The 10903-nt window shown below is 62.8% G+C and overlaps 1 protein-coding gene across 1 annotated transcript; it reads left to right on the top strand.

Annotated features, from left to right (window-relative positions):
* Nucleotides 1-489: 489 nt before the first annotated feature.
* LOC311191129 (scavenger receptor cysteine-rich type 1 protein M130-like) lies at nt 490-7970 on the top strand (the record flags this gene model as incomplete). Its single annotated transcript, XM_084263227.1, has 13 exons — nt 490-955; nt 1047-1364; nt 1444-1746; nt 1823-2137; nt 2302-2610; nt 2690-2998; nt 3091-3699; nt 3843-3938; nt 4111-4194; nt 4422-4544; nt 4660-4774; nt 6737-6866; nt 7911-7970. 13 exons carry the CDS (start codon nt 490-492, stop codon nt 7968-7970), a joined length of 3237 nt encoding a protein of 1078 aa, XP_084119353.1.
* Between the last annotated feature and the right edge of the window lie 2933 nt (nt 7971-10903).

Below are 10903 nucleotides of genomic sequence, written 5' to 3'. Positions count from 1 at the left end.
CCCCTGGGGTGTCCAGGCACCCTGGGGACGGCAGCACCCCAAGGATAGGACCCAATGCATGAGACCATTGGGCTTCACCCTGCGCCAGTGCTGAGGGCAGCCCTGTGGAGGCTCCGGCAAGTTTTGGGATGAATCCTGTCGCTGTTGGGCCTGGGTTCTTGCTGGGCTCAGGCAGCAGGGTCAGCTCCAGGGGGCACACGGGTGAGAAGGGTCCACGTGCCCTGTGCCAGTGGCAAATGTCCTGGGAGGTTTGGGGAGTTGGTTCTCCCCGGGGACATCTGGGTGCCGACCCCCACCAGGAAGGTTCGTGACGCCAGAAGTGGAGCCGAGCCTCATATTTGGGCATAGAGCATGTTATTGGAGGGTGGGAGATAACCCACCTGATAACGGCTCACAAGGTGCTGGGTCTCCATTGGCTCCCAGCTGCGACGCTGCTGCCTATATATCACCCGCCCCGCACTGGTGGGGGGGTGGTTCCGGCTCAGTACAATGGTGCCCATCGGGGTGCTGGGGCTGCTCCTGTGCCTACGGCTCTCTGGGGGTGACTCCTCAGTGCTGGGAACAGCCGTGGGGAAGGGGACCCCACCTTCCTCTCTGCAGCCCTGGACCACACTCAGCACCGTCCCTGCCACAGGCACCACAGAGCTGCGGCTGGTGAATGGCGGTGGGCGCTGCGCCGGCCGGGTGGAGGTGAAGCATGAGGGCGAGTGGGGCTCTGTCTGTGCTTATGACTTCGACTGGGAATCCAAATGGGATGCTGTGGTGTGCAAGTCCCTGGGCTGTGGGCCGGTTGTCAAGTCATCCCCATATGCCCCGTTCGGGCAGGGCACTGGCCAGGTCTGGCTCCATCTCATCTTCTGCCAGGGCAGCGAGGAGTTCCTGCAGGATTGTTACCACTTAGGCTGGGGAAATCACTACTGCGACCATGATACAGACGTGGGGGTGACCTGTGAAGGTAAGGTGAGGAGTGGTGACCCAGCTGGTGTACCCACCTCATACCGAGGCATCTGCCAGCGTGGCTGAGGCCATGCTGGTGCCCTGTGCAGATGCGCTGGAGCTGCGGCTGGCTGACGGCGGGGGTCCCTGTGCCGGGAGGGTGGAACTGAAGCTGCAGGGAATCTGGGGCACTGTGGGGGATGAGAACTGGAACATGGACAATGCCGAGGTGGTTTGCCAGCAGCTGGGCTGTGGCTCGGCTGCCGGTGCCTATCCTGCCAGCACCCGCTTCGGTGAAGGCACAGGCTCCATCAGCCTGGCTCGGGTTGACTGCCGAGGGGACGAGATCGCTCTCTGGTACTGCAAAATATATGGCTGGGGCCACTACCGTGCCACTCATGACTACGACACCGCAGTCGTCTGCCAAGGTAGGAGCCAGGCAGCATGGGGGGAACAGGCCGGTCCTGGCATAGCCCCCAGCACCGACCCCTGTGCATCTCCCTGTAGGCTTTTCCAGGCTGGTCGGCAGCGACAGCTCCTGTGCTGGGCGGCTGGAGGTGCGGCAGGGCCGAACCTGGACCAGAGTCTGTGAGCGGGATGTGGACATCAAGGCTGCCCAGGTGGTCTGCCGGGAGCTGGGCTGCGGCCCAGTGCTGGCAGTCCCCGGCACCAGCTGGTTTGAAGCGGGAACGGGGCCATTCTGGCAGGGGGGGTTTGAGTGCACCGGCACTGAGCCCCTCCTCTCTGCCTGCACACGGCGGCTGCCCCGCAGCGAGGGCTGCACCGGCCACGCCACCATCATCTGTTCCTGTAAGCCCTGGGGATGCTGAGGGGGTATTGTGGTTCCCAAATGCCATCAGGCCCCACAACACCCTTTCTTCCGCAGCCTACACAGGTTTCCGGCTGGCGGGCAACAGCTCGAGATGCGCTGGGTGGGTGGAGGTGGAGGCAGGGGGGATGTGGGGGTCCCTCTGTGCCAGCAACTGGGACCTGCCCGATGCCCATGTGCTCTGCCACCACCTCGGCTGTGGTTCCGCCGTCACTGTGCCCCTGGGAGGCTACTTTGGTGTGGGTGATGGGCCGCTGCTGCGGGACACCTTCAGCTGCAGTGGGAGTGAGCGTCACCCAGGCCAGTGTCACACGGCAGTGCTGGGGCAGCCCACCTGCCTCCCCGGCCACGCTGCTGCCGTCAACTGCTCAGGTCTGTACCGCACATGCCTAACGGGGCTTTTGGGACACCCCAGAAATCAGGATAGGGGGTAGATGGCCATGTCAGGGCAGGGGGATGAACTGAATCAGCCCCGCAACATCCCCTCAAGGCCCCTAGGGGCTGGTGCTGCAAATCCACTGCTGTGGATTTTGCAGGCGTTGTGGAGCCGCTGCGGCTGGTGGATGGGGAGAGCCGGTGCGACGGGCGGTTGGAAGTAGCCACCAGCCTCGGTGCCTGGGCCCGTGTGCCAGCGGGGCTGTGGGACACCCGGGGTGCCAGCGTGGTGTGCCGGCAGCTGGGCTGCGGTGTGCCAGAGAAGGTCTACACAGTGCCAGGCTCCAGCCCCGCAGTGCTGCAGGGGCTGTGGTGTGCCGGCACCGAGCACAGCCTGGCCCAGTGCAACGTCTCGGGGATGGCCGCTGCGCCGACTGGCAGCCCTGAAGAGGTGGCTGTCGTCTGCTCAGGTGAGTGTCCTGGGGAGTGCTGGGGAGGTGCTGGCACCCTGAGCAGCCACCCCAGCTTGGGCCCCTCTGTGCCCCACAGGCAGCCGTCGGGTGATGCTGGTGGGTGGCACCGGACGCTGCGCCGGAAGGGTGGAGGTCTACGTCAACGGCACGTGGGGCAGTGTCTGCCAGGACACCTGGGACCTCTCGGACGCCACCGTGGTCTGCCGCCAGCTGGGGTGCGGAACGGCACTGGAGGCACCCGGATCAGCTCCCTTTGGTCCCGGCACGGGGCCACTGTGGCTGGATGCTGGTGGATGTGCTGGGACGGAGGCATCACTCTGGGACTGCCCGGCCTTGGCACCGCGTGTCTGCCAGCGCGGTGGTGGGGCGGGAGCCATCTGCTCAGGTTGGTGCTGTGTGTCCCCAAATCGGGGACTGGATGGGACTGTCCTCCCATGCGGGGCCCTGGCCTAGCCCTGCTGTGACCCCCCCTTGCAGAGCACCTCTCCCTACGGCTGACGGGTGGCAGCAGCCGCTGCTCTGGGCACCTGGAGGTGCTCCACAACGGCACGTGGGGCCGCGTGTGCAACAACGGCACCAGCGCTGCCACGGCCACCATCGTCTGCCGGCAGCTGGGCTGTGGGGATGGGGGGACGCTTATGGCTTCCCCTATATCGGACCCGGCCCCTGCCTGGCTGTCCTGGGTGGGCTGTGAGGAGGGCTCCCACTTGCTCTGGGGATGCCCATCGGCACCGTGGCACCTGCACACCTGCAGCCTCAATGGGGACGCCTACGTCACTTGTCATCAGGACAGCGGTGACGTGAGTGGGACTCCCACCCCATCCCCAGGTATTTGCTGCCGCCACGGTGCCCTTGCACAGGCAGCTCTGCCTGTGCTTGTGACCTTCCTGATCCTACACTGCGCTGAGTACCCCCGTGACGCCGCCGGCAATGTCCTTGCAGGTGTCCCCAGCAGCAGGGCACCCCTGGTAGCAGTGGGGACCCTGTCAGTGCCCACAGTCCTGTGTGTGGTCCTGGGGATGCTGCTGTTCCTGGCCTTGGGCGTGCTGGCCATGCAGGTGTGCCGTACCTGGGCTTGGTGCCAAGGTGGGTCCCGGTGGGCAGGCATCAGGGCAGAGATGCTTTGGGGTCTCCCTGTCCTTAGGGTGGCAAAGAGGGCGGGGCAGCCGGTGACCCTGGTGCTGATCACAGTGCCTACAGCCCTGGCTGATTGCTGCCCGTGGTTTCAGGCCCCCGCAGATCCCATGATGCCATCTCTGATGCCGTCTATGAGGAGCTGGACTACGTCCTAACACCGGAGTACCAGGAGATGCCCAGTCGCTCAGGTCCGTGAAGGACCCCCACGCCCCATGGGTGCTCTTTGGGGGGCTGGGCTCCTGAGCCCCACCACAGCAACCAGGTTGCGATCCCTGCTCAGGAACTGGCAGTGCAGCACCAGCTCATCCCAGCGGTTTGGGATACTCTGGCCACCCCCAACACCCAGTCCCCTCCCACCAGGCTCTGCATCAGAAGGGTCAGAGAAGAAGCTGCCATATGATAATGGGGACTGTGAGGAGGAGAGTGACCCCATGGTGGCCCCAGGTGTGGGGACAGGGAGCATGGGGGAGGGGGGACGCAGACCCTGCAGCTCTCAGTAGCTACAGCCAGGCATCACTGTCCCTGCGGCTGAGGCCCTGATGTGGCTCCGGCAGAGAGCTTGTAGCTCCAGTGCCCCCTGACAGTGCCAGTGGTGTGACTGGAGTGGGGGCTCAGCCAGATCCCTGCTATGGCTTTGCACTCACTCCAAACCCCCCCCCTCCACGGGCCAGACTCCCCTGCCCAGCATGACCCCCCGCACTGCTATGACGATGCCACAGCTGCGATGGAAGGGTCCCCCTCTGCCAGCGCTGGGGACGTCTCTGAGGGGCACTGGGGCTGCGTCCCACCCACAGGTAAGAGGGGCCACAGCCGCCCTGTCCCCTGGAGAGCCACCCCAGGGGTTGGGCTGCGGTGGCAGGTGGGCAGCAGGTCTGCGGGGGCTGTGCCAAGCCATGGGTGTTCCCTAAGGTGGGAGCCGCCCCCCACCCAGTCCCCAGGCAGCCACAAAGGACTCCCCCGCGCAGCCGCCGGAGGGGGACACAGGCTATGACGATGTTGACATCAGCACCCTGGGGACATCACTGTGAGGGCCATCCAGCCACAGAACAGACCCTGCACCTTTCCCACAGTGGGGGGAGGGGAGGTGTGGTGTTTGTTCTGATATTGTGAATTTCTCTTTTCTATTAAAACCCCAAACTATTCCCAGGGCTGGCCCCTCACGTTGGGGTACGTCAGCCATACCTGGGGGATGAGGGGCGGGAGCTATTCCTCCAGGAACAGCGCTGGGCATGGTGGGGACGGAGCTGGAAGGAGAATGGCTGTTAAATCCCACCCTCTGCATTCCTGGATGTGGTCACAAGAGCGCAAGGTTGGTCAGCCTCTGCCAGGGAATCCCTGGTATAATCCATCCTCCTCCCACGGGAACCTCTGACAACTTCACCTTGAACTCCTGAAAGTCCTCAGGCACGAGGCCTTGCAGCGCTCGTGAGAGGACAGCTAAAGAGAGCTCTTCTCCTGCCATCAGGGGATGATGCCACCTAAAGATGCCAGTGGTTAGACATCACAGCTATGCCATGGGCAAGAGGTTTTGGAGCTGTTTGGAGCTGGGCTCCATTTTTGTCCCCTACAGCCTGGTTCTTCCTGCCCCAGAAAGCCCAGAATCAGCCATCCCAGCATGGCAAGGTCACCAGGGGTGTGGGCAATGCAGGGTCCAGCACAGTGGGGATCTCCCCCCACCTTTGGGACAGTCACAGGAGAGAAAAAAGCACCTGAAGTAGCATCACAGGGGCTTTGGACGAGACTGGGAGCCCCTCAGGCCTTGGGGACATCCTGGTCTACACCACCCACCACACTGGGCAGTGGGATCCTGCCAGAAGGGCTCAGGAGCTGCTTGAAATCCCCGTCACAGAGTCACAGAGTCCCAGAATGACAAGGTTGGAAAAGCCCTTTCAGATCACCGAGTCCAACCGTTCCTGTCCTATGCTAAAACATATCCCTGAGCACCTCATCTACTCATCTGGCAAACACACCCAGCCCCCTCCCTGGGCAGCCTGTTCCAGGCCCTGACAGCTCTTTCAGGGAAGAACTTTTCCCTAACATCTGATCTGACCCTGCCCTGGTGCAGCTTGAGCCCATTTCCCCTTGTCCCATCTCCTGTCCCCTGGCTGAAGAGACCATCGCCCACCTCTCTGCACCTTCCTGTCAGGTCAGTGTAGGCAGTGAGAAGGTCTCCCCTCAGCCTCCTCTTCTCCAGGCTGAACACCCCCAGCTCCCTCAGCCGCTCCTCATAGGATTTGCCCTCCAGCCCCTTCCCCATCCTGGTTGCCCTTCTCTGGCCAGTTCCAGGACCTCCATGTCCTTCTAATAGTGAGGAGCCCAGAACTGGACCCAGCACTCAAGGTGCGGCCTCACCAATGGTGAGTCCAGGGGCACAACCACTTCCCTAGACCTACTGGCCACACTGTTTCTGACTAAAGCCAGGATGCCGTTGGCCTTCCTGGCCACACGGGCACACTGCTGGCTCATGGTCAGTCGACAGTCACCCAACAACCCCAGGTCCTTCTCCGCCTGACAGCTCTCCAGCCAGTCTCCCCCAGGCTTGTAGCACTGCTCGGGGTTGTTATGTCCCATGTGCAGGACTCTGCACTTGGTGTTGTTAAACCTCATCCCATTGGTCTCAGCCCATCAGTCCAGTCTGTTCAGGTCCCTCTGAAGAGCCTCCCTACCCTCAGGCAGATCAACAGGTCTCCCAGCTACAGTGTCATCAGCAAACTTACTGAGGGAACATTCCATCCCTTCATCCAGGACACTGATAAAGATGTTATAACAGGCCGAGCTCCAGGACTGAGCCCTGGGGGACACCACTTGTGACCATTCCCACATAGGACAGGGCTCGATGGGGACATCTAACCAGACTGGGAGCAGCACCCTCTCTGGTCCCCTCCTCCCAGTGTGGCCACAGTACCGCCTTGCACCCACCACACTGGGTAGTGGGATCCTGACAGAAGGGCTTAGGTGCTTCCTGAAATCCCCGTGCTACATGCAGTCACAGCTTCTCTTTGCAATGGCAGCCCAACATCCGGCGCACCCTTCCTCTTCCCTCGCCACGGGGCCGCTCGCCTGCCGGCTTCCGGAAAACCACCTGGATGGGGAAGTTCAGACGGGAAGGATTCCTGGCAATAAACCCAGGGAGAAGAAGCTGTTTTGGGGGAGAAAAGGCTGCTTTAGGACAGCGCGTGGATGCTCACAGCTGCCACATCCCAGCACTGGCAGCTCTCCCCCCTCCCAGCAACGGCTTGTGGGTTTGACTGAAAAGCCACCAAACCTCTGAGTTTCCAGCTGTGCTGGAGTAAGTGCATTTTGCTCAGGGTCCCCAGGGCTTTCATTGGCCTTGTGTTGGTAAGAAAACCCAGGGACCTTCCTCTTCCTCCTCCTCACCTCCTTCCTTGGTGCTGCTCCTTATCACTCTTCCTTCTCCTTTTCCAGTCTCTCAGGTCATTAGGAGACAAGTACCATCCCGCGGCTCTCCAGAACCAGAGCCGGCTGCAATTAGTCTCCAGTAAATTCAGGAAAGCCATGGGAAGTTGTGGTTTCCTGCAGGAATTACAGCCTGCTGCAGTGTTGACCTCGGAGCAGGGGAGGGAACCTCCAATGGAACCCCATCACGGGCAACGTGGAGCTCAATTTAGATGCCTGAAACTGCCAGTTAGGAGAGAGAAATTAAATATAGCTGTAGGAAATGGGGAGTTAGACTGGGAGAGGATCATTGGGGTGATATATCTGAAAGGGAAAGGAAAAAGGAGCTGGGAAAAACAATCCCTGTCCCTGGGCAGGTGGCACTGCAAAACAAAGCCCGGCTGTGGGTCAGAGCAGAGCGCTTCCAGCAGTGCCTTCAGATTTTAGCTTAAACGGAAATGAAACAGCTCAACAGCAGCCTGTGACAGCAGAGCCTGCTGGGCCCCATGGCTGTCTGAGGCTGAACCCTGTCCTTATCCTCATATGCTACAGAGAACTTGGGGTGCTCCTGCTCCCTTCCACCTCCTGTGCCAGTGGCTTTGCTGGAGCTCGGTCCCAGTCTGGCCCCGTGCCCCCCTCCATGGCGTCACCACGGGCAGATCCCAGCCCCACCGGCAGTGCTGCAGGTGTCTGGGGAGCCGCGTGTGGTCGGTGCTGGTGCCGGGTCCCCGCCTGGGCTCAAACCGCCTCTTTCCTGCCCACAGTGCGGGGACGTGACTGCCGGCAGCGCGGGCAGCAGCGCCATGTGCTGCCGGGCTGTGTGAAGGGCTGGGGATGTGCCCCCTGCAAACACTGCGGTGATCCGGGGGCTGCTTGGCGTCGGTGCCCCCCTGGGGTCTGCAGGCACCCTGGGGACAGCAGCACCCCAAGGACAGGAGATGACATGTGTGACCATTGGGCTTCGCCCTGCAATGGGACTGAGGGTGGTCATGCGGAGGATCCAGGAAGTTTTGGGATGAATCCTGTCGCTGTTGGGCCTGGGCTCTTGCTGGGCTCAGGCAGCAGGGTCAGCTCCAGGGGGCACACAGGTGGGAAGGGTCCACGTGCCCTGTGCCAGTGGCAAATGTCCTGGGAGGTTTTGGGAGGTTGGTTCTCCCCAGGGACATCTGGGTGCCAACCCCCACCAGGAAGGTTCGTGACGCCAGAAGCGGAGCCGAGCCTCATATTTGGGCACGGAGCACGTTATTGGAGGGTGGGAGATAACCCACCTGATAACGGCTCACAAGGTGCTGGGTCTCCATTGGCTCCCAGCTGCGATGCTGCTGCCTATATATCACCCGCCCCGCACCGGGGTGGGTGGTTCCGGCTCAGTACAATGGTGCCCATCAGGGTGCTGGGGCTGCTCCTGTGCCTGCGGCTCTGCAGGGGTGACTCCTCAGTGCCGGGGACAGCTGTGGGGAAGGGGACCCCACCTTCCTCTCTGCAGCCCTGGACCACACTCAGCACCGTCCCTGCCACAGGCACTGCAGAGCTGCGGCTGGTGAATGGCGGTGGGCGCTGTGCTGGTCGGGTGGAGGTGAAGCACGAGGGCGAGTGGGGCTCCGTCTGCGTCTACGACTTTGTGCGGGAGTCCGGATGGGCCACGGTGGTGTGCAACTCCCTGGACTGTGGTCCAGTGGTGCACTCGTCTGTGAATGCCCCGTTTGGGCATGGCAGCGGCCGGATCTGGCTCCATCTCTTCTTCTGCACTGGCAACGAGCTGCTCCTGCAGGATTGTATCCATTTAGGCTGGGGAAATCATCATTGCAGCCACGACTGGGATGTGGGGGTGACCTGTGAAGGTGAGGTGTGGAAGGGTGGCTGAGCTGGGTACCCACCCCATGCTGGGGCATCTGCCAGCATTGCTGAGGCTGCGTTGGTGCCCCATGCAGATGCACTGGAGCTGCGGCTGGCTGACGGCGGGGGTCTCTGTGCCGGGAGGGTGGAAGTGAAGCTGCGGGGACGCTGGGGCACCGTGGGTGATGATAACTGGGACATGGAGGACGCCGAGGTGGTTTGCCAGCAGCTGGGCTGTGGCTCGGCTGCTGGTGCCTTTCCTGCCAGGACCCGCTTTGGTGAAGGCACAGAATCCATGAACCTGGCTCGGGTTGACTGCCGAGGGGACGAGATCGCTCTCTGGTACTGCAAAATCTACAGATGGGGGCCCTATTATGGCATTCATAGATATGACACCGCAGTCATCTGCCAAGGTAGGAGCCAGGCGGCATGGGGGGAACAGGCTGGTCCTGGCACGGGCCCCAGCAACGACCCCCGTGCATCTCCCCGCAGGTTTTTCCAGGCTGGTCGGCAGTGACAGCTCCTGTGCTGGGCGGCTGGAGGTGCGGCAGGGCCGAACCTGGACCAGAGTCTGTGAGGGGGATGTGGACATCAAGGCTGCCCAGGTGGTCTGCCGGGAGCTGGGCTGTGGTCCGGTGCTGGCCGTCCCCGGCGCCGGCTGGTTTGAAGCGGGAACGGGGCCGTTCTGGCAGGGGGGGTTCCAGTGCTCAGGCACTGAGCCCCTCCTCTCTGCCTGCACATGGCGGCTGCCCCGCAGTGAGGGCTGCACTGGCCATGCCACCATCATCTGTTCTGGTAAGCCCTGGGGATGCCGAGGGGGTATCATGGTCCCCAAATGCCATCAGGTCCCCTAAAACCCTTTCTTCCGCAGCCTACACAGGTTTCCGGCTGGCGGGCAACAGCTCGAGATGCGCTGGGCGGGTGGAGGTGCAGGTGGGGGGGATGTGGGGGTCCCTCTGTGCCAGTGACTGGGACCTGCCCGATGCCCACGTGCTCTGCCACCACCTCGGCTGTGGTTCTGCCATCACCGTGCCCCCGGGAGGCTACTTTGGTGTGGGTGATGGGCCGCTGCTGCGGGACACCTTCAGCTGCAGTGGGAGTGAGCGTCACCCAGGCCAGTGTCACACGGCAGTGCTGGGGCAGCCCGCCTGCCTCCCCGGCCATGCTGCTGCTGTCAACTGCTCAGGTCTGTACCGCACATGCCTAACGGGGCTTTTGGGACACCCCAAAAATCAGGATAGGGGGCAATTTCAGGGCAGGGCATTTGCTGAAGGAGAACCCCACCATCCCCTCAAGGCCCCTAGGGGCTGGTGCTGCAGCCCCACATCACTGCTGGGGATTTTTCAGGTGTTGCGGAGCCGCTGCGGCTGGTGGAGGGGGAGAGCCGGTGCGACGGGCGGTTGGAAGTAGCCACCAGCCTCGGTGCCTGGGCCCGTGTGCCAGCGGGGCTGTGGGACGCCCGGGGTGCCAGTGTGGTGTGCCGGCAGCTGGGCTGCGGTGTGCCAGAGAAGGTCTACACAGTGCCAGGCTCTAGCCCCACAGTGCTGCAGGGGCTGTGGTGTGCCGGCACCGAGCACAGCCTGGCCCAGTGCAACGTCTCGGGGATGGCCGCTGCGCCGACTGGCAGCCCTGAAGAGGTGGCTGTCATCTGCTCAGGTGAGTGTCCTGGGGAGTGCTGGGGAGGTGCTGGCACCCTGAGCAGCCACCCCAGCTTGGGCCCCTCTGTGCCCCACAGGCAGCCGGCGGGTGATGCTGGTGGGTGGCACCGGACGCTGCGCCGGGAGGGTGGAGGTCTACGTCAATGGCACATGGGGCAGCGTCTGCCAGGACACCTGGGACCTCTCAGACGCTACCGTGGTCTGCCGCCAGCTGGGGTGCGGAATGGCAGTGGAAGCACCCGGATCGGCTCCCTTTGGTCCCG

Source organism: Gallinula chloropus (genome assembly GCF_964237585.1).
Source record: "Gallinula chloropus genome assembly, chromosome: 4".
Taxonomy (NCBI): domain Eukaryota; kingdom Metazoa; phylum Chordata; class Aves; order Gruiformes; family Rallidae; genus Gallinula; species Gallinula chloropus.
Note: the sequence above shows the minus strand (reverse complement) of the source record. Positions and strands in the feature narration are given on the sequence as shown.